This window comes from Galleria mellonella, unplaced genomic scaffold (assembly GCF_026898425.1).
Source record: "Galleria mellonella isolate WM207_F2 unplaced genomic scaffold, CSIRO_AGI_GalMel_v1 utg65, whole genome shotgun sequence".
In the NCBI taxonomy this organism is placed as follows: domain Eukaryota; kingdom Metazoa; phylum Arthropoda; class Insecta; order Lepidoptera; family Pyralidae; genus Galleria; species Galleria mellonella.
The window spans coordinates 6,989,820-7,014,056 of record NW_026442138.1 but is presented as its reverse complement, the minus strand read 5'-3'; the positions used below and the strand labels follow the sequence as shown (position 1 = coordinate 7,014,056).

Below are 24,237 nucleotides of genomic sequence, written 5' to 3'. Positions count from 1 at the left end.
AGATAAGATGCTTAGACAACATTTGCATCAAATCATAAAATCGACATAGGTGTGATAAAATAAGTAGGTATATTGTCCTTCTAATAAGCAGTAAAACTTTGAGGAAAACTCAACTTGAATTTGAGTAAAAAATCAAGTTAACACCGATCCCACTTACAAAAATTTGAATAAAATTCAAGTTTTCGTGAATTTACATTTTACATTGATACAGGGTAAATAGCATTTAAAAAAAAAAGGTATTAAGAATGAATGTAAATGGCTATAAGAGCAGAGGAAGACCTAACAAGACATGGATGGATTGTGTGAAGGACGATATGGCCAGAATGGGAGTGAATGCGGAAATGACTGGGAATAGAAAAGAATGGAAAAGGAAAACATATTACGCCGACCACAAATAATAATTGGGATAAGGGCAGGAAGATGATGATGACAGGGTAAATAGCAAATTTATCATATTATACCTATTATACAATACAATAAATTGTAATTAAATAATATATGTAATTCAATAAATAATATAATAAATTGCAATCGAATAATAAATCGTAATTAAACAATATTTTGTAATAACGTACCGACTCATCCCGGTTTTGCACTGGTGCAATATCAAGATCTATTTTTTTTTTTGATGGGTGAAAATGATATGGTAACCCCGCCTGCGCTAACGGGATACGCTGGCGGAGCACCAGTGAAGGGTGATAGATGAGAATGAAAACAGGCCAGTTAGCTCATCATGATGAATTCATTAGGAATTAACCATAATGGTTTCCAGGGGGAACCGTGAGGAGGTCGACCTGGTTGGGTATATTGCTAGCAATGGGATTCTCAGTCCCCATTACTAATAATCCCTTTCCCCACATCAAGATCTATTGTATACATTAACAAACCTTAAGTAAAATTCGTAGCGAGTTAATCCTACCGCTTTTGGCGGGAAGGGATTGTTATTGGGTTTAGACAGCCCCGTTACTAGCAATATACCCTACTAGGTCGGCCTCCACGTGGTTCCCCCTGGAGACCTGGTTACCTGTCTAATTCTTGCTGAATTGGTCACTATGGGCCAACTGATATGCGTTCATCCTCATCTGTTACCCTTCATTCATTGTATTAATGTCTTATTAATGAATTAATGGATGGAACCCGTAAATTTACGTTTTTCCATTCTGATATCCTAGGACGGGCCACGTAGGCCATTTGAATAAATTTTTAGTATGTTGTATTTTGTGTCTATTTAAGACATACTGTTTTTTTTTTGAGGCTTTTATTTATAGTACTATTTGTCAGTTTTTTCTAAAGCGTAGTTTTGGTTTTAAGAAATATAGGAAAGACAGTGCAGATTCGACCCGTCCGTTAAGTGTTAGGATTTTTTATACTAATCATTATATATATATATATATATATATATATATATATATATATATATATATAATAATAATTAGAAATTGCAAAAAGATGACAGCGTGGGGAATCCGCACTTAAAAACATTTGTATTGTTGATAACCTCAAGTTAGGTGGTCGGAGGCAAAGTCAGGGTCGGACAGCGTAGCTATCAGTCGCCCGCGAGCCGTCCGCTGGTCAACAGTACCTACTAGTTACGTTAAACAAAATTCTGTTTAATCGATTCAATCATTAAGATGGAGTTTCTGTTTACAAAGACTGCATCCGTATCTTTGGTACTTGTGATTACTCTGTGTGGAATTGTTGCCCGTAAGTAACATAATTTGGCCTTTATTAAAAAATATCCATATACATAAACAATTAATTAGTAAGTAACAACTTAGATACTTGTTAGCTACATAGGCATTTACATAGGTAATGGTATAATGTTAGCGAGCAATGTGCATTGCAATGTTCAAAACAAGCTGTATACAATGTTACTGATGTTTAATTCTAAAACTTTATTAGCTACATATTAAATAGAGTATTAATAACATTGTTTAAGTATAAAATTTATTGCATATTAATAATTAAAAGTGCCATCATGCGCTCTGATCAGATGTGTGTAGTACTAGGTACCTACTTATTATGATATATATATCTATTTTTCTCTTTTATGAAGTATATAAGCACGTTATACTAAGTCTACGATTTTTCTCATAACCAGATAAGACATATTTTCTGCACTAAAGTGCAAGCCTTAATAGATATATTATAGTTTAGTTAAACTATAAGTAAATATGTACTCGCACACATATATAACACATTATAAAAAAGTAATTACTATATGAACAAAAATTAATTATAGTAAATTGTAAAAATGATTTAATGTAGATAGGTAAAGAGCTAATTTACTCCATACCTAAGTATTTAATATTATGCCTCTATCTACCGAGTAATATCAATTTTACTCATTAAACCTAAATAATCTGATCAGAAAAACATTTTTTCATCTCTCAGGTAAGACGTTACACCTGTAGAAAAAAAAAACATCAGCATGATATTATGACGTAGGTTTGAGGTGACTGGACTTTTGCAATATCTTGGAGTTTATTTTATTTCATTCTTCATTCATACTTGTATATTATAGGTAAGTTTATAAAGTCAACGATCAGACTGCAATAGTTCTGTCATAAAGAAGAAACGCACTTTTATCGCAGGCTTTTCTCTTAATGTAGTGCCCATGTCGATTATGCATCAAGTATTTTCAAATTTGAAAATTCAAAAGAGTAAATTAGTCATTAAATCAAGAGTCCAGATGATTCGCATTCGCAAAATGATGATTACAGGATTACAAAGATAAGTGTTATTATGTTATGATGACATACTTCAATTGATTTTTAATGGCCAAACTTTTTATCGTTACTTAATGAGTTAAGCATTTCATTACGACCTTTATATGCAATTTAAAACAAAATAAACAAATATTACGACTGCAATTACCCAATAGGATAGTCAGAGCCATATGTATCAGAGAGCCTACCATGAAACATTTTCCAAAATTTCGGGGACGAACGAAACAGAAATTTTATGTTAAAATTACATAATACATGCCGTTTTAAATTATTAAAAATTTAAATTTAAAAAATTGGGATAGGATGTATGATGAACAAAATGTTAAGCTCCATTTACTAGGTCGATTTCGGTACATACAAAATACGAAATTGAACCGGAAAATTCGGAATTTCATTTCATGGTAGACCATCAGATTTAGCTAAGAAGTGTAGAATTCAACATGGCAAAAATTCCATCTTCATCATTCAAATTGATTTAGTTTGTCATCGATGTTTTTCATCACACAGTTAGTTGAAATTTTTAATTGACACACTAAGTTTTCGATGAGTTTCTAACTTGAATTGAGATACTTGTAATCTTCTGGCTTCAAATATGCTACATCCAGGAGGCATACATACATACATACATTTATTCCAACAAATTGTTATAAGTGTTCCATAGACCCAGATTTCTCATACTACGTATTTACTTCTCTTATATAGTAGGTCTTACTGGTTGTATCCTGTTAAAGCTTCCATGATGAGTCTGCTGTAGATAAATTTTAATAAGATCAACTCCGCCATCCTATTAGCTTTATTGTCCTCAATATATTATTTTTCGATGGATTCATAATAATTATTCAAAAATAAGGAAAATTCAAATGTTAACAAAACAGATGACAAACTGTGTTATACATACAGGATACGAGTTAGTTCGTATGACAAATGCTAAGGTAGTTTTATTTACCCTAATGAACAAGGAAAAAGGAATTTTACCTAGTTTAATTAACATCGAAGTAGCACTGTCATATTTGCGATTTTTTCGAAGTTTGAAAAACTAAATACTTAGTTGAGGTTATATTTTGAGAAAAATAAAATAAGCGTGGAGAAAATTAAACAATTTTTTGACAGTTTTGGTATTTGTACTTAAAAACTATGTGATTTTGTAAAAGTGAATATTTAAGAAGAATCAGTAAGTATCAGTTTCGGACATTATTTTTAAAAATTCGTCTTTGGCAACCCTGCATCGAAGAAACAGCTCGAACTGGCAAATAAAATGCTAGTTATTGCAGGAGTACCTATTTACCTATAAACAGGTACAATATCAAGATGTATGGTTGTGTCCTGTTTTATTTTGTAACCACTTTACGATTTAGGTATTTTAATATATACGGGAACTACCTTTCTATAAAGATAATTTACTAACAAGTATCGGATAAATTACTTTCGTTAAAAAAGGCATACTCTCTAAAAAAAGTAGCAAGATGGAATTTACTGTTAAGCAAATTTTGCATAATATAAATAGGTTCGATATTCTCATTGTTGTTTTAAACTTTAAAAATGCAATAAATAAAATAATAAATAAAATGGATTAAAGCTTCTTCAGGGTTGGCAACGTGCACGTGATACCCCTAGTATTACAGCCATTCATTGGGTAAAGTAACCGTTTACAATCAGACGGACTGCATGCTGTTTGCTACCATCATAGTATAAAAAAAATTCAAGTGATAAATTGCATTTCTACTCCCTTGGGCAGTTGGCCTGAGACACACTGGCAAAATAGGCAGACTGGACTGGAAGTTGATGAAAGAAAGGAATAGTGAGCTCATTCTTAATAGATAGACCAACACGTGGCCTAACTCTTCAATTAGGCAGTTCAATAATTATTAATTAACCGATTTTTAATCGCAGACTGACACTCCCGAAAACTCATAGAGTGAAGAGGGTCAGCAAGCATTCTTAGGTACAGGCCACCGCCGTAGAGTAAATAGATGCCATCAGTCTCCAAAATAAAATGTCATGACCTCGTATTTGAAAAATGTCTTGTAACTTTTTTTTTTTATTTATAAGAAGATGAATGTAACGGTTGATATTCTATCTCACCAATCATATGTACCTAGTCGTAAGAAAAAGATACAGCTCACATGTTTAATAACAAGATAAACTTGTTTTACTCTAGTGTTATTCGTGTATTTTAAAATGGACTAAGATAAGTGGAGACCACTCTGATTATTTCATATCATTGTATATTTATAAATGATGTATAAAAAAAAACTAATACATATGACGGGGTTATATTCATAGACACATTAAAAACATTATAGCAACTCGGTATATGACATTTACAATAATGGTTTAGTATAAATATTTGTTCGATGCATGTTTTGCGTTTTTGAACTATCTGTTGTAATCTTACAACTGTTTATCTGAACATAAAAAAATTTGGTTCTCTATATGTCAAAGGCCCTGAACCTTTGTTCTCGACTTTCCCTATCCTGTTGGGGTGAGAAAGTCTAGTTAGCGCTGGTTAGTTTTTAATCTAATATTTCTACGTTCACCCGAAAACCTCATGATTATCGTTTCATCCTCTACTGATGTCCCGCTTTTATCTACCGTTAGCATAGCCAGGTGTATCATTCAATATCTTCACTTATTGGGGGGAGAAGGGATCGCTAGCAATGGAGATTAGCAACCCCATTGCTAGCAATAGACCCTATCACCTCCACGCGGTTCCTCCTGGAAAACATCATGATTGATTTGTTGTTGAATTTGTCACGATGGGCTAACTGACCTGCATCATCCGTACAGTGTATACCGATAGCGCAGGCAGGGTTATCATTCCACTATCATCCATTAAAATAAAATCTTCGCTTATTAAAAAAACACTTTGTGAGTAATTACTCAATATGGTGTGGCAATACGATATTGGTTCATGCTGACGGGGTATCGGTGATAGGTGATAAGAGACGAGGTTAGTTAACCGATTTTGATGAATTCACCACAAATTAAATACGCACATTGACGGGGTTATGGTGATGGATGATAGGTGAAAATATAGTCAGGTAAGTTAACCAATTGTGACGAATTTACTCCAAATTAAACACGATGATTACCAAGGGGACAGGGTGAAGATTGATCAGATAAGGTGCATTACCAAAATGGAGTCGCTAGCATCTGCTCCTTCCACGATAAATTCTTTACTCCGCATAATTGCATAGTTTTTCAATTTGGCAGTGTCGCTGTGGTAGCGAAATTACAGGATAAGGAGAAAGTAGTATTAAGCTGTTACCTTAGTCCTCAAGAATAGCACGGCTGCAATGGTTACTGTATGATTCCCTAACTGTAACCTGAATGTTGCAGGTACTGGTGTTGAAAGATAAATTGAAATCTCGATGGTAGTACAAATTAGGCACTTTATTACTAAAATGTAAAAAGCTACAATTTTGGACACGTTTGTTCAAAGAGAGCGCTGTTGTCACTATAAATAAATATTGTGTTGGGTTGCCAACATGTTATTTATCATTTTAGGTTATATAAAAAAAAATTGCAATGTTTCAGAGCGATGCAATGGCGGCGCACAGTGCGTTTTGCTGTCAGAATGTACCGGCCTGTACACTCAACTGCAACAGCAAGGCAACACACCACAGCTGACGCGGCTACTGCGCAGTTTACATTGCGGTTTCGAATACGATAACCCGAAGGTAGGCCTCTTATAGTTTATCTTTCTTAGTTTTATATAATTACGTAAACCTATTATGTGTACACATAAATAATATTAAGCGTCATCTATTGTACAGAGTATATTATAATATAAAGCTATCCAGCTATAGTACCAAAGATTTGCGTGGCTGTGTTTCTATTTGAAGGGTCAGATATGGCAGCGAAATTGTAGTTGTTCTAGGTAAATAGTTATTAGCCTACTTGACGGGAAAAGAATAATATTTACAAGTGACTGTAAGATGAATATATATTCGTACAATATTTATTTACAGAAGTTAAAACATTAAAACATTACAGGTATAGTCCTTAGAAATGACAATGCATGAGGGACATCGTCAGCATCATAGTATATTCAGTAATGTCCATCGAGCTGTTCATGTCTATAGACGAAGGTTACTACTTTCAGTCAGCTTGTTTGTCATTCTAAGTATCATTAAAACTTGTATTTATAAAACTAAATAATTTTCTGCAAGGGTACTAACTGTAAACTAAGAGTACAAAGGGTAAATGATACTAATTGCTTTACTGTACCTAGACCGTTACACTTAATTATACCAGAGAAAGACTTTTCAAAAAGTCTTCTGCTTGAGTACCACTGTCTCATTAATGTTTTTGCCGCTAACCAGCTATACTAGCATGGTTGTGTATCAATTTGAAGAGTGAGTTAGAGAAATAAAATTGCTGGGTACGGAGACAACATTCCAGGAGTGGTGATGCATAATTGTGATGTATGGTGTCATGGCCATCATTCCATCTAAAAATGGAATTTCATTAAAAAATAAGGAACAAATACTGTAAATATTCAGTAAAGTTACGAAATGACTTGGAATGGAACATGAAGTTGCAACAAAAAGTCATTTCGTAAATATACATAAGAAATACAAAAAAAGTCTCGTTAAGGCAGTCGAAGCGATATATTTTTTAACAAATAAAACGATTAGGTATATCAATACCGACAAATATATCAGGAAGTAGTTCATAGATTTGTGGGCAGAGGTCGAAATGATATCGAATTATTTAGAACTATAGCAAATTGTAAACACTAGATGGCCGGTATTATTGTATTTGCTTATCATTAAAAAAGTTTGAGCATTTAAATTTTGTAACATTCGGACTGGATTTACAGTTGTGAATATATATTTTTATTTATTCATGAGTTCGAATCAGTTTTTATTGTAACTACTTGTGCTATTTTGTATATTACTCCATACCTGGTTTCCGAACATCTCTCCTGTTGTATTAACTAATGTAATTTGCATCATATTCATATAATCTCAGCATATTCATTACAATTTTTAATCTGTTTTTCAGATTTGCTGTCCGCCAGAATTTGGGGACGAACCGTCTGTTGGCAGTTCCAGTAGAGTTCAAGATTCCGCAACTCTACTGCCTGGCTACAATGTGTGCGGTGTTCAAAATGAAGACAAAATCGTTGGAGGCACTCAGGCTGATATTGATGAGCACCCGTGGATGGCCCTGTTACGATATGATAAACGTACGTCAAATTATATACAAAATATTATCTGCGGTCCTTCAGAAAAAAAAACTGAATTATATATCTAGTTCTTGTGAAAAATTTACATTAATACTATTATAAGGGGGAGAGGGAGGAGGTTCTCTTTGACAAGAGGGAGACTTTGTACAAAAGTCGTTTGCTTGTGCACCTCTGTCTCATTCATGTCAATCCGTGAAGCAGTTGTGTTTTCATGACTATGTTTCGGTTTGAAGGGTGGGGTATGGGTGAATTTACAGGGTACAGAGGTATAACACCTAAGTCCTCAGGAATGGCAACGCATGGGGGGTATCATGGGCGAAACAGTATACTCTGTTATGTCCATGGTACTGCTCATGTCTATAGGCGACCGTTACCACTTACCATCAGGTGGACTATCAGCTTGTTTGCTATTCTAAATTGCATAAAAAAAAATCGATGCAGCTGTATATTAATATGGGGGCTAGTTCCGTTGGTTTATGGTAACAAAATTTTTCTATAATTTTATAACAGTTGTTACGTATTTTGATAGCCAGTAAGTAGATATCGCCTCCTGTCACTATGGATATAAAGATGTAGGAGAATGTCATAATAGATTATCCATAGAGATAATTATCAAAGAGTAATAAGTCACGAATAACTCTATCCTATTTCTGTTTTTAGTACCAAGCAATTTTATTTGCATGGCTGTTTCGGTTAAAGGGTGGGATATGGCAATCTTAATTTACTGTTTCGAGGGGAAAGGGATTGTTAGTAATAGAGAAGAGAATCCCATTGCTATCAATATACCCAACCAGGTCGACCTCCTCGCGGTTCTTCCTAGAAACTATCATGGTTAATTCCTGATGAATTCATCATTATGGGCTAACTGGCCTGTTTTCATTCTCATCTATCTTCCTTCACTAGTGCTCCGCCTGCGTATCCCGTTAGCGCAGGCGGCGTTACCATACCATTTTCACCCATTGAAAAAAATAGCAATGACATAGTATGAGGTGCATCAAAGGCGTCACAGAGTATTGTTTGTGTACATTTATGATGCTATTCATGTCTACTCGTATAAACGACTACTGACTCATTATCATACTTTTCATTAAGTAGGCTATTAGCGTGCCAAAAAATCTTTTTCCCACAGTTATGTTTAATATACGTTATTTTTCAAATTCTAGCTCACGGATGGGGATTCTACTGCGGTGGTGTACTAATTTCATCAAGATATATCATGACAGCAGCTCATTGCGTCAAAGGCGATGATCTTCCGCCGAATTGGAGATTGTGAGTTGGTTTTTTTTTTTATCAATATACAGTTAGGTAGTTTTATAATTACCAAGTAATCTGACCAACTTTATAGTGCAATTGATTCAATCGTTAAATCGCAATTAGAAACCGCACTTGATTCCTTGTCACGTCATTTTAAGTAAATGAATCGGAAACTACTATTACACGTGCGAGAATGGCGGCTTTACGCGCCTTTTGAAGCATGAAATAATTATTTTATTTATTTATATAACTTAGAATAACAAACAAACCGACAGTCTGCTGATGGAAATATATTAACAATATTTATTTTTAAGGATACGAAATTAATTTGAAAAGTTCGGAAGTTTAGGTTGGGATTCTGTCTTGGGATTCTCCGGTCGCAATTAGGTCATTCGAACAAAGTATTGTCCCATTGACTTGACTACATTTACTGCTCTATGAATGCAATGAAAACTTGTTGTTTTTGTTATTATATAAGCCAATAACTGTCCACTGCTGAATATAACCCTCTCCCATAAGGGTATTTCGCCCGTAGTTGCCACGCTTAGCAGGCTGATTGGCAACCGTAGTCAGGCTTTAATGATGTACTTAAGTAGGACGCTGCTGCCCATCCTTCGACCATTAAGTTTCCTTAGTCGCCTTTTACAACACCGACAAGAAAAGAAGGAAAGAAGTCTATTCTGTGCCGGGACTACACGGAAACTTGAAAAAACTTGTACTTAAGCATAAATCTTAAGTATAACAGTTTCAATCAAGCGATCAATCAAATTCTTTATTAATAATAAATATAAGCTATTATGATGACATAATACTGATACATTAAATGTACATGATGCATCCAAGCCATAGAGTCTGGAAAATTAAAGAGAAATTTTATACACATTTAGCCATTTGCACTTTTAGAATGATTTCTTGTTTAGAAATATAGGTATAGAATTTTAAGTAAATAAAATCATATCTCACAGATCTCAGGTACGTCTCGGTGAGTGGAACACATCGAGCTCTGTGGACTGCGTGGAAGACGACTGTAGCGGCCCAGTGCAAGATATTCCCATACAGCAGACTATTGCTCACGAAGGCTACGACCCGTCCGATAAGGATCAACTAAACGATATAGCGCTGTTGAGACTGGCACGTAATGCACAATTTAACGGTAAGGCTTTAATGTCACTTATAATATTACTTGTAATGTACTGTACTGTTAATAAATTAGAAGAGCAAACATTTATTACAATATTTTTAACTACATATGCCCCATAAGATATACTAACATTTTCTATTTTTAACTTTTATTTACATGCGTAGCAGGACAGGTTTTGCATTGACGAGTCAATTCATATACTCATTGATTGATCATTTGAAACACCACTGAACACATAATGCAGTGCATTCTAAACTAAGCAAAACTTTTCTTATGGTTACTAGGCATTTATATATAGGTACATACATATTATGCATGGAAAACATCCAAACCAATACAAACATACTCATGAATATTAATATTTGTTTTATGCGGGAATCGAACTTACCACCGTATAGTTCACCACCAAGATTGTCCCACTTTATAGCAAGTGATTTTTTTTTATCAGTTAAGATTTTTTTTTTTAATCTCTCTATTATGAACAAAAAATAAACTCTTTCTTCTTAATAGTTTAGACGTAGGCAGTAGAGATTATGCGTATAAGGGAAATATGCAATTACAAAATTAATGTTTCAGATTTTGTGAAACCAATTTGCTTGCCTCTCTCTAGTGACTTGAGGCAGGCTACTTTCGTTGGCTACGACATGGAAGTAGCGGGATGGGGCAAGACCGAATCACGTAAGTAGTTTCAATACACTTTAATTATTACCTAGTAGATTTAAATAAGTTCATAACGGGTCAAATTTTAGAACTAGAAGTAGCTAAGAAATTTGTTTTTAAAAAAAAATAAAGTTTAATAATTAAGATTGTGTTCCAAGAAAATAAACCGACTTCAATCGAGGCAAAATCAATTATTCTCTTTAAATAATCTAGTAAAAAAAAAAAAAACTAAAAACTAAACTTATTTTGATAAATATTCTATGGCACCAGTTTGAAAGTACATGCATCCTTTCAGATGAAACATGAGTTCTTAATTGACAGAGTTATGAGGTAACAAACATAAAAAAATACCATCGAATTGATAACCTCCTTGTCTTTTTGAAGTCGGTTGATAAGTTTCAATATTAATATTTATTGACGCCTTAAAGAGTAATAGGTATATTGTCTATTAACATGTTTTATAGGAATTGAATTTACAATACATCGAATCGTATTGCGTAATTACCATTGTCATTGTGGAAAATTGTTGGTATCATAATTATACATAATGATATTATTTATACCTATAGATAAATGCATGCGCATAGACATGTCTGAAAGTATATATTTTACCCTTTTCAAGGAGCCATTCTTTTTCCTTCGTGAAAAATAATCTTAAATACCTCAAGGAGTAGATAGGCTAACTTTATTAAAATAATTATTACAAATGACGATGTTTCGTCTATCCCTTATCCCGTTGTCTAAGGTCGGGTGTTGTTACATTTTTACGGCAGGACGTTCTATCTTGAGACTATATTTGACCACCAAGTCAATAGACAGCCTCTGCCTCCTATCTCCTTTAGTAAGTTTAGTGGGTTTTTAATTATTAAAAATAAGAGCATGTAAACATAAATCTGTTACGTATTATTTAACAGGAGACAGTCCCGTTCACAGCGATACGTTAGCGCAGTCAGGTGGGCCGCCATGTTACATAAAGCGCACTAATTTTTCAATGCTAGTGGATCTTAAAAATAATGCTAATGGTGCATTTACATATAATAGGGCTTAATTGCTCAAAATTTGCATGAAGATTTGCTTAAACAGACAGCAATTTGTTTTTAATGAATTGGTCACTGTACCAAATACCTGGAGTGAATAGCCGACAATTAGGGTATGGCGTTTTCGTACGGTACTACGATACTTACTTTAGCTATAAAATTTGGCAAAATCTCATCAAATTGTATTTATATTTCACTGTCATATAAAAATATTTAAAATTACAACTAAAGGTAACCTACTTTTATCACATATACTCGGTTATTAATGAGATGTAGTACATCTAATGGGTAATGAATAGGTGGTTAGACATTCATGAGAAAAGATCCCTGTAATTTATGGGCATCCCCTAACCACCAGACTGTACAGTCCGCAGTGACGTGTGAAAATCTCGAGAAAAAGATTTTATAGGTATATGTAAATAGTTTATTCGAAAACAATAAACTCGCAGATACATCTATCTAGGTATAAATTTTGTAGATTTGAAATAATTAGTTAAATATATAAATATGTTTGATCTAACACACAGAATTTTCACTAAATCTGTTAAGTAGGCTTAAAGTGCAAAGTATCTACCGCAGTTTATTTTTTTAATGCATGCATGGCATGAATCATGCTTGGTTCCGAACGGCAAGATAAAGGAACGCCCTTTATTTTTATAAAATAAATATTTTACGCTAGTCATGATACGATTCATTCCATATAATCCTGCAGATAGGATTGTGTATTATGCCCTTAGTGCAAACTTATGCCCTTAGTGCAAACCACTTACTGCTACCAGAATAGTTTATATTATGTGCTACTATACAACATTAATCATGATTTGCGTAAAATGGATAGGCGTTTTAACCTTCAAGAATGCACATAATATTTTGATGATTGTATAAATGTATAGTAAATGAATTTTTTTTTCAGGATCGGAATCCGATGTCAAGTTAAAAGTCCGTGTACCGGTCGTTAGTACGAGCGACTGCGCCAATGTGTTCAGCAGAGTGAGTCGTCAAATCACCAATAATCAAATGTGCGCAGGCGGCGTCTCCGGACAAGACTCCTGTCGTGGGGACTCCGGTGGAGCCCTAATGGGAAAGGTCCCTCAAATTAGCAACTGGATAGCTGTAGGCGTTGTGTCGTACGGGCCCTCGCCATGCGGCACCCCTGGTTGGCCAGGAGTGTATACCCGAGTTGGAGCTTATATGGATTGGATACTATCAAAATTGCGGCCATAAATATAAAAATTGACTGATATTTAAAATTAGTGGGGATAAAATAATGTAAAAGAGACTGAAGTTAAAAATCTATTTACTGAAGAATAAACGGTGCCATCTGAATAATTCCGTCAATAATTTCGTGATAAAAAAACTTAGTAAATTAGTCCTCGGGTACGGGGAAAAATTGCTTGTAGATATTTTGTCAGAATTTAAGCATATAGTTACGTTTGAGGTGCCTCCCTTCAGGCTCCCAGTGCCTCAGACTGCCCTCTTATAGCTAGCGAACAAGTATCTTTTCTTCTCTTTTTCACAAAATATATCTCAGTGATAAAAATAAACATTTATAATTATAATTCCTAATTGGATAGTCAGAGATGAGTGTTTAAATTTCGTCGAACACGTAGAATTTTATATAGCAAGAACAGACCCTACTGTCGTTAATTTGATTTCAATACTGGAGAGTTATACAAAAATTTTAAATCGTGTTTCATGAAAAAAAAAACCGACTTTAATTATGAAAGAACTAGTTATATTAACTTTGTTAAAAACTGAAGTATTGACTAAATCAATTTTGATAAAATTTGGGATCTCGAAAACTATACAAGCAACCTAAGTATATATTTATTTATTTATTCTGAATTAGGCACACCAACAGTATACATATTATACATAAATTAAAAAACATTTCTTATGTAGTATGCTGATATGCATACCTATAGCAGGCGTACACAACATTGACTACAGATTATATGTATATAAATGTCATAATATAATTAATATAATAAATTAAATTTACAATTACATATTCTTTATTAAATAATTCAATTAAATATAAATCAAGACTGGACACTATCATCAAATCTACATGGTCTTCAGTATCTTACCGCGAAACACTGCCAACGAGTCATGGCTTACGTCTATATCCGGATTTATACCGCATATATGATTGTAGTTATTGCATATTCTTGCAAGAGGAGCACTCAATCCCAAATTAGTTTTGCACAGTGGCACATAAAATATCTTATTGATGGGATACCTAGGGATACCGTGAGGAACTACATATTTAATTTCACTTAAAAGCTCAGGACAGTCCATATCATGATGCGTAATCTTATGGAGAAATACCAAATCATGCAGGCGGCGACGATCGAACAGGGTCCGCATAGTAAAGAATATACTTTCAGATAAAAAGAATTTTTAGATTGATATATAATTTATATAAAAAATACAACCGAATTGAGAATACCTTTCTTTTTGAAGTCGATTGATAAATTAAAAGTGGTACAGTAAGTTTTTGATGTCGACCATATTTGAATCTACGACCTTTGAAGACGTAAGTCCAGCTAGTGTGCAACTAGGCCAGCCACGTAATATTAAACGACTCCTAAAGTAAATCAATTCTGTATTATTTTACCAATTACATCTGATTATTTAGACTTAGGTGTGACGAAAAATAAAACGATAAAATTAAAAACTTACTTTTAATAAAATAATAAAAATGTAAATATTAGTAATCACTTAGGATTATAGGTATCTATAGATAAAATGGCATCTCCTTGATTCCAGGTTAACCAATGGGCACCTTTTATCACTTGAAATTCCATTACCGAGTCACTAGTGAGTCACTACTGACTTATTTACAAATAATAAAATATGTTCCCATAAATACAGGTAGAAATATGTTTTGGTAGTTCTTTTCTAAGTAGTTACAGTTGGTTATTATCTGATATTAAAGATAACATAATTATACATATCAGAAGTGATTACTGATTATTAATAATAATAAATAATGGAATGTTTGTAATGAATTATTGCCTATGTGAATATAAATTATAGTTTGAAAATTATAAAAATAACTGTACAAGTTTAAAATTAATTCATCTTGGCACGTAATACTCAAATTTGTACTGATAGTAGCATTATAATTTAAGAATTTATTTTATAAAAAATAGTTCAAACATTACAAAATTAGTATGAAATTAATATTATTATTATATTTATGCTACAAATTATAACGTTTTCATAAAAAAAATCAAAGTTGGATCAGAAAATAAAATCAGTAGTATTTCTCGATTTCATTTCATAAAACTTCCTTCATTTAATAAATATTTGGAAATATAAATAATCTTTTGATTAGATGTTTAAAATGTATTTTGACAATTAATACTGCTGACTTGAAGTAACTATAACATGATTTACAATAAATAATAAAGTTTAGACACTATGTTCAGGCGGAGACAATATAGTCCCTCTGCTTTAGGCAAATACCATATTGAAATTATAAAATTAATACAAAAAAAATTCTTAACCTTAAAAAAAATGTACAAAAGATGCCATAATCCAGTAGTAATAAAATTAGGGAAAATTATATAATAATAAAAGATAAAAAGAAATATACTAAGTACATAAATATTATTGGAATGCATTAATTAGGGAATGTTTCTATTTCTATAGTTTACAAATGTATACTTTGCGAAATGTACAAAGCTGTAAATATATATAATTTCAATATATACTGTCTTTGACACATTTTTACTTATTTTCATTTATAATGGCTCATATTTTTATTGCCTAACATTTTCAGTTTTGTAGGTGAATAATATGGCATTTTTTTCTACACTTTTGAAAATATCACAATTACCTAATAATTATAGCCTTTCAATTTTAATTAATCTAAATTCATATGCATAATCTAATAACTGCATATGTTGCAATAAATATAGTTTAGTCATGACACTATAACCAAGAGATTCCCAACCAATACTCTATACCGGTTACCTTCATTTTAAGAAGCAGCTGCTATTTCAACAGGAATGTTGTCTTGAGAGACACCTTCACTATTTCCTTCCACACCTTCTTCATTAACGCCATTCCTCCATGGTTCATTCTCTTCTACCTCATTTTCAGCAGAATGCCCTTCATCCGCACCATTAACATCGCCATTTAACTGAGGGCCGTTTACGATGAGATCCTGAAGTTTCACTCCAAATTCTGGATCCATATCTGACACTCCTTTAATAAGTCGGTCTTGTTCTTCCTCAGCCCATGTTGGGTACCATTCATTAAATAATTTAATCTGAAAAAAGTAAAAACATTTTTTAAAACTTATGTTAATTTTGTAATGATATTTATATATATGTACAATGGGAATTTTATGGAATTACTATATCTATCATTTCTGACAATTAACTGATAACATCCAGAAGTTTTCTTTACTGAGATTAAAATAATAAACAACTTAAAATTTATCTTTTTAAAATCACTTATATTTCTGCTGTCAATTTAAGCAGCTGTATCAGTATAGTTGTTATCCAGTCAGTAAACTGGGATGACACATCTTAGTTGATTTAATGACATTATGGATATTGAAATATTAAGTAATTTTTGAGGAATAGCAATGCATGTAGACATAGATTTATTTTGAGATGTCATGGTGTTTTTAATGATGTTTACCACATTGCTTATAGACATTAAAATCATTAATCATCATCAGGATGATCTTTAACTAGTTTGCAATTCCAAGTAGCATAAAAATGTAACAAAATTTTTTTACATTACACTTTTTAGGTATATACAGAAGTATGTTACTCTTACATGCAAAAACTACTATACAGGTTTAAATTAAATTTGGTACATGGGTAGGTTATATGCCAATTTAGCACATAGGATACGTTATATAGAGATTTATACAGGCAAAACTGCAAGATATAGCTACTCCATCAATATTTAAAATTTAGATAGGATATCCAGCAATGGTATGATAATGAATTGTTAAAGTCACAATGATAATAATAGATGAATGAGTTTTAATATTAATTTAAATAAATATTAAACATACCCTGCATTGAAACAAACTGACAGGCTTATCTTGACAAGAGAGGTTGGCAAGAGTTGCTGCTAGTTGGTCAGGTTTATCACCTCGTGCTGCAGCCAGTACTGGCAAGAAATCCTCACGTTGCAGTTCACTGAACTCTCCAAACCACTGCAGCATATACCTGAGCTGGGCTTCAGATGTAAGACCGGGAGCTGACATTCTGTGGATTGTACGAGTACTACCTGTTCAAAATAAACAATTGTTAAATATTTTTTCTGTTACTTTCTGCAAACATATTTAGAATTTCCAGCAGGAATTGGGTAAGGAAAATAATTAAGAATTAAAGTTTTATTATTTTGCAGAAAAAAACATGATCAATCATATTTCATATAGCTAATTTATAAAATCTATGATAATTCACAATGGCCCAAATGAGAAGCTAAGTGCGGAAAATGGAGTCCTCTTTACATTTACAAACTCTATGATAAATTCCAACAATCCATGCCATTTAGAAATTACTCACATTACAGTTTCAATATAGACTATGTGTAAAACAAGTACTCCCCTCAACATATAGTTAATTAGTAGATGTCCACCTGACAGAAATTAATATATATTAACAAAATTTCATATAACAGTGCACAATCACGTACCACTCTGCTCATACTTTTATATTTTTTTTTTTTTTTTTTTTTTTTTTTTTTTTTTTTTTTTTTTTTTTATACAACTTAGAATGGCAAACAAGCTGACGGCCCACCTGATGGAAAGTGGTAACCGTATTTCATATATTTCATATGTATCATACCACACCTTAATGTTTTGTAAATATAAATCTCCAACATTAAATAGATAAGTGAATGTGAGTGTGAATGTGAATATTTTTCTAATAAAATCATATTAGGCAATGATGTATTATGTACAATAATAGAGATTATGAATTAGGTAAATAGACAAACAGGAACTTAAAAACACAGGAGCAAAAAAACCCATTTTAAAGTTATTATAAAATTGTCTGAATTAGTTTAAGGTAAGTGGTTTTGTAATTAGAACTACTTAAAGGCCATTGGTTAACATTAAAAATGATGTAATGACTGTACATTGTTTGTACAATTACAAATCATTAAATTCCTGATATGATACAAGAAAAACTGGCTATTTAAGCATTGTTTATGTAGTTAATTTATATATTAGTTTTAATAAGAAATGTTTACATTTAAAAATCAACTCACTTTCAGAAATCATTGTGATACACACTGTAGAACCAAACAATAAACTCATTTTAAAGGTTTAGATTGCGACACTAATAGCAACTACCAGATTCACAGAGACTAAACAGTTCGACTAAATAAATACTTTCTATTAGAGCTTAGCATCTACTCAAATGCAATGACACAAGGTTAACCACCTAATGATTTCACCTTTCAACTGGCTATATACATTACATCATGCAACATTTCACTTTTTAGATATTGAATTACCATTTTTGCATTTTAATAACATAATAATTTGTATATTTATATAACACTATCTCTCAGCGTAACAACTTGTTTACTATGAGAAGCCTAATTATGTACAAGTTGCAACATTTACTTTATATTTTATATAAATTCCGATTCTTTTAGTTTATATTATGATTAAAAAAAATTTCGTACCTGTTTGTACTGATGTCGTTGAGAACGATAATGTTACAAGAAAAACTTTGTAAATGCCAGAAAACAATAATAAAATAGATAAGATTAATGAAATGAAATGTCATTCAATTTACAAAAGTCTATTATACTCTTTTAGAAAAGTACTCTGTGTTCATAACTGATATGAGATTGGTATTAACTGACAGAAACTGCCGGTGTTGCTATTAACGATTTCTGTTTTGAAATGTTAAAAAAATATAACCATATGATTTCGTTTATTGTTACCCAATTACAAAATTGCGTTGGCTTTTACTATAAAATCACAACGTGAACGACGAAAGAAATCTGTTCTCTACTTTTGCAATCACTGTATTATTTTTATTCAATTCACACAATTCATCATATGGTTTGCAAGGACCAAAACTATTAAAATAAATACCAAATTTTTCCAACGCTCATTATATATTGTTTAGTTTCTGTTCGATATTATTACTGCCCACTCACTACTTCCTATGCCATTATATTAGACTGAATGGAAGAGATCTCTATTAGAGATTCTTCGAGATCTTATTAGAGAGAATTAGAGAAAATTTTATTACTATATATTTTAGTGCAATAAAGAGTATAAATTTTACTTCAAAATTTTCTCCAATTATTTAATTTTACCGAAATTTCACGAACAATAATTATTGCCATAAAATGCATAAAAAAAAATGTAAAATGTTTAGTTAGTAGATGACAAGACCATTGAGCATTGACAGTATTTATTTGACAATAAATGTGACTCCTGTCATTTCAGATATTATTCTTAATCTATGGTTGTGCTATAGTTTATGTATGTAGGTTATGAAGTATTTCAATGATATGCATATATATGTATAACAAACATACATACGGCTCGCCTGATAGTAACTACCGCCGCCGATGATTACCCACAACATCAGAGGCATTGCAAGTTTAATAGGAATATGTTTTTTTCTTGAAGGTTACGATGTCGTATCGGTTCAGAAATACTGCTGCTAGAAATTAATTTCGAAGCATGATTGTATGACGAAAAACTTGTTTTAAAAAACACTCGGTGTAAAGAGTAGAGATGACACTGTAACTTGTGACGGTTGTACGATGGTGAAAATTAGCAACAAGTATCAATCCGAATAATTCCTCATAACATTCCCCATGATGTATTCGATCCATAGAAATATGTCGTATATATCATGGGGAATTTCAGTGAGTCGAGTATAATAGTAAGGCACTGATTATCAATAATTCGAGTCGCCCGTCTTTAAATGCGGTTCAGTAGAAGAAGCTAATACTGTAGCGCTCCTGTCCATAGATGAGAACAGTATTCACTTAGATTATATATATAGATAGTGTCTCCATACAAATGCTTCAGGAAAAGTGGATCAAATTTTTCATACAATTTTGCTTGATAAATAATTATGAGTGATTCCTTTATAACTTCTATATTTATTTTGTCTTATATGTTCTGGGCCTTTTTAATGCGCAAAAAATTGGTTTTATTTATGAAATAATTAAATATAAATAGGTCAAGATACATTGTGTGCGTAAGTGTATAGAAATTTAATAAAAAAAAACGAGTTAGCTAAATTGACAATTAGCTGACTAAAAGTTGACTCGTCTTTGAGTCTCGATGCTCTATCTATGTATATAATCTAAAAGTGTTTCATTCCAACTGATATTTATATACACATCAATTAAAGCTTTTAAAAGTAATTTTAACGTACTTGTATAGGGGTAAAAACTCTTTTATATCTTAAAATATAATTTAATTGGCGGAATCAGGAAGGGTAGATACTACTCTTTTTTTACACAGCTTAGAATGGCAAACAAACTGACGGCCCACCTGATGGAAAGTGGTAACCGTCGCTTATAGACATGAGCAGTACCATGGACATAACAGAGTATACTGTTTCGCCCATGATACCCCTCATGCGTTGCCATTCCTGAGGACTCAGGTGTTATTCCTCTGTACCCAGTAAATTCACGCCATATCCAACCCTTCAAACCGAAACACAGCCATGCAAACACAAGTGCTTCACCGTTGAAACACGAATGGGACAGAGGTGCCCAAGCAATCGACTTTTGTACAAAGTCTCCCTCCTCTCCCTCTTTTGTAATTCTTCTTTCATTCATCCTCTCCAAATGGCCAAACCAACGCAAAATTTCCTTTTCGATTTTTGTCACTACTTGTTTTATTTCTTACAAGGACAAAAACTATCAAGATCGAATAAGCAATAGATTTGTAAAAATCATTAAAATCGGTTGATTGTTTTTGAAGGGTCGCATTAACGAACCTTAAAAATGATTATAGTTATTAAGATAATCTCTAATGGTAGTAACTATAAGTAATCTTTAATAAATTATACACATTTAGTTAAATAGGTAGTATAACCGTTTATTTACAATAAAATTATTACAAACATGAATATTATTATTATATTTTTATAGATAAGTCACATAAAATAGGTAATATCCCATATTTTTAAGGTTATTGCCCAAATAGAAAAGTACTATGGAAAAAATGTATATGGTATGCATATATTACAATTATTATCAAATCAAATAACTTCATATTTTTTTTGTCTTATACTATCTTCACATTAGTATCTAAATAAGTAAGTAATTATTAAAAAAAATTGCAACAATTTTGTACTTTTCAGCAATCATCGCATTACTTATATACCTAAACATTAGATACATTTTTTTTATATATTATCACAGACAATAACACTATAAGTCGATTTAATCTTAAAAGAATAGTTTCTTATATTTACATGTGGTGTTTAAAAACGCATATTATTCCAAATACTGGTATGTCTTACTGTATGTAACTAATAGAAATATTATTAATTACTTAAATTCTTATTGCAAAGTCCAAATTCATTAGCATTCCTTACGTATGTAAACGTAAAATCTTACTTAATGGACAAAGCTGCTGGTATCAAAAATATAATTAAGCTGTTTGCGAGTTTTCGGAGTGTGTTGTTCGGGTGATATATATTTTTAACGAATAAGTATCTTTGATATATATTTTTTTGTAAATATAAAAGTTTAAAGTAAAATAGTTTTCGTAATATACCTAAAGATTTTCCTAATATCCCGAGAAAATAATAAAAGTATATTTTTAAACACCTTATTTAGAACAAGTTAAATTAATGTATTTACATAACAAAATTTTATTTAACACTATAAAATGTTAGAATTTATCGTATATGCATTACAGCACGTGTACTATTTACATAGTATTAAGTACCTATAATTTTTTTTTGCTAAAAATGCCCCGTGGATTTATAGTAAAATACTTTTTTTACAGGCTGAAATTGAAGTTATCTAGTTACCAGTATGTAAAAAAAATATATGGTACGCCTTAAAAATATATACATTAAGATCAAATTTATGTCAAATCAATACACAAGTATAGATAAAGTTAAAAAAAAAGAAATAACATCTTAATGTATTCTATAAAGACGCGTACATGTTCAGTTTTGAAGCCACAGCTTACAGCTAATAACATCAATTTCATCCTGTATTTAAATAAAAAGTTAGAAAAATACTTAGTAAATAGTAGGTAAATAATCACACAATATACGTGCAACGGAACGCAAATTCGAAATACTTAAGTAGTATTTATAAAATTGAACAACTAAGAAATCAAGGAATACAGATTAATGGAAAATAATTTTGAAATTTTTTTGCTAATCACTTAATATCACGTGATTAATTTAGTATCTAGATATAAAATATTTTTTTATATATATATTAACCTATGTTCCTGGAAAAAGTTATAAAGTTGGTCGACTTGTTACACTTATATATAGATACCCGTTTCATTACACACTTAAATCAAAAATCTATATACACTACACAGGTGCATTTGTTTTTTTTTTCTACCATTAATTAGATATAACAATTACATATATAGTATGTTTAATGTAATATTTTATATATTATTGTCAATTCTCACCTACTATTTACTCTTAAAATGGATGACTAGATTGTTACAATCTTCATCTTCAACAGAGTAAAATAATTTCTTATAAAATAATGTCAATATACAACGAAAACAACAAGTAGAATCTAAGTAGGCTAGAACTTGAATTTATGTAGATGATGTTATAAAAATAGTTTTTTCTCAAACATGCTTGGAAATGTGAGCATTATTTTGACAATCTTCTTTGAGATAAAACAAAATTGCCGTACTGGCTAGATACATGCGGGCAGCGGCCGCCAAAAGTTGTATGAAAATCCATATTTGTCGTATTTTGCGGCCAGATAAATTACTATGTAAACTCATATCTGTCCTGTAATTTAAAAATAGAATGACCTTTTATTTCGAAACATGGCTACCAAGGATGTAACTAATACAAGGTTTTAATTAAATTTCGAACTAGCTTGCAAATAGAAAGCTGTTTATTGAAAAAAAAGGAACATTATGGCGCGTGAAAAATTATTATTGTTCGTTATTCGTCATTGAACTTAAAAAGTAAAATTGTGTTTTTGATTTCCGCGCATTGTTTGAGAAAAGTACTATACAAGCCTTGGCCACAACTAGGCATTGATGGACTCACGTATGTGTGCCTCGGCGACGCCTCGGCCCACATTTGCACGTTCGTCTATCAATGCCTCAGTTGCTGGCCACTGCAGTAATGTACTATAATTAATGTTACATAATTAGATATGTTAGAATTACAGGGTGAAATTGAGGATGAAGAAGTTATTTAATTTAGAATACCATAAACAATTTAGTATATTATCGGTCTGTAATATCTATGATATTATTAATGTTTATGGCTATTTGTTGTTTTCTGTTAATTGTAACATTTAAAAAAATATATTTATAGCAAATAATAGATACCGATTTCACTTTCTGTGGACTGAACCATCAACTTTTTTATCACTTGCAATTTTAACTACTTACTAATAAAAACTTCTACGCCCCCAGGTCAATGTGCTGAAAGCGCATTGACTTTGCGATTGTGACTTATGACCTTGAACTTGTAAATAATAGACGCTAGACGGTTTTCACCCTGAAATCATAATATCTATACGTATAAAAGTAAATTCCTTTTCGTTAGTCTCGCTAAAACTCAAAACTTGACCTGGCTTGACCGATTTGTTTTTTTTTTTTGTTTCATTCGCTATAATACAGGGGTGGTTTGAAAGAAAAAAAGTTGAAAAACTCCTAAAGTTTAGCTCAAAAGTTAAAAATAGGTAATTTTATATGGAAATCTCTACTTGGATTATTTTTAATAGATGGTGTTGTAATACTTAGGTTCTTTTGAAAGGGCGAAAAGAAAGAAACTTTAATTTTCATAATACTCACTCTTTGAGCTTGAACTCGGTTTTCCATTATAACCAGTCTATGACGTATCTATACGTATGTTATACTCCTAATATACTCCTAGTATGTTAGACTCCTTTATTGTATTATTTCCACTTTTTAAGCGACATGTATTATTGTGTGTTAAGCGATATTTTGGCCAATTCTAAAACGACTTTAATAATGCTTTTTGTATTAGACAGAAGTCTACTAATTAATTTTAAAAAGGA

General features: G+C 31.8%; 2 protein-coding genes across 4 annotated transcripts; one reads left to right on the top strand and one right to left on the bottom strand.

Annotated features, from left to right (window-relative positions):
• The first annotated feature begins 1,520 nt into the window (after nucleotides 1-1,520).
• LOC113519642 (CLIP domain-containing serine protease HP8-like) lies at nucleotides 1,521-15,752 on the top strand. Of its 2 annotated transcripts, XM_026904785.3 has the most exons (8): nucleotides 1,521-1,704; nucleotides 6,267-6,409; nucleotides 7,740-7,923; nucleotides 9,087-9,192; nucleotides 10,143-10,330; nucleotides 10,895-10,996; nucleotides 11,893-11,931; nucleotides 12,929-15,752. In XM_026904785.3, the coding sequence occupies exons 1-8, from the start codon at nucleotides 1,632-1,634 to the stop codon at nucleotides 13,237-13,239; spliced, it is 1,146 nt and encodes a 381-aa protein (XP_026760586.2). In that variant the 5' UTR covers nucleotides 1,521-1,631; the 3' UTR covers nucleotides 13,240-15,752. The 2 variants fall into 2 exon arrangements, with proteins under 2 accessions (XP_026760586.2, XP_026760587.2); XM_026904786.3 differs by lacking the exon at nucleotides 11,893-11,931 and having other exon boundaries at nucleotides 1,523-1,704.
• On the bottom strand, nucleotides 14,689-18,846 carry LOC113519643 (uncharacterized protein C14orf119). 2 transcript variants are annotated; one of them, XM_026904787.3, is made up of 3 exons: nucleotides 18,688-18,846; nucleotides 17,060-17,277; nucleotides 14,689-16,297 (listed from the first exon to the last, which is right to left on the bottom strand). In XM_026904787.3, exons 2-3 carry the CDS (start codon nucleotides 17,252-17,254, stop codon nucleotides 16,007-16,009), a joined length of 486 nt encoding a protein of 161 aa, XP_026760588.2. In that variant the 5' UTR covers nucleotides 17,255-17,277; nucleotides 18,688-18,846; the 3' UTR covers nucleotides 14,689-16,006. The 2 variants fall into 2 exon arrangements, with proteins under 2 accessions (XP_026760588.2, XP_026760589.2); XM_026904788.3 differs by lacking the exon at nucleotides 18,688-18,846 and adding an exon at nucleotides 18,265-18,568.
• Nucleotides 18,847-24,237: the final 5,391 nt, after the last annotated feature.

Coding starts and splice junctions, on each gene's coding strand:
- LOC113519642 (XM_026904785.3), top strand. CDS start 1,632: ATGGAGTTTCTGTTTACAAAGACTGCATCCGTATCTTTGGTACTTGTG. Junction 6,410..7,739: donor TCGAATACGATAACCCGAAG/GTAGGCCTCTTA, acceptor TCTGTTTTTCAG/ATTTGCTGTCCGCCAGAATT. Junction 9,193..10,142: donor CTTCCGCCGAATTGGAGATT/GTGAGTTGGTTT, acceptor CATATCTCACAG/ATCTCAGGTACGTCTCGGTG.
- LOC113519643 (XM_026904788.3), bottom strand. CDS start 18,313: ATGAGTTTATTGTTTGGTTCTACAGTGTGTATCACAATGATTTCTGAA. Junction 17,278..18,264: donor TATCACAATGATTTCTGAAA/GTGAGTTGATTT, acceptor TATTTTGAACAG/GTAGTACTCGTACAATCCAC. Junction 16,298..17,059: donor TCAGTTTGTTTCAATGCAGG/GTATGTTTAATA, acceptor TACTTTTTTCAG/ATTAAATTATTTAATGAATG.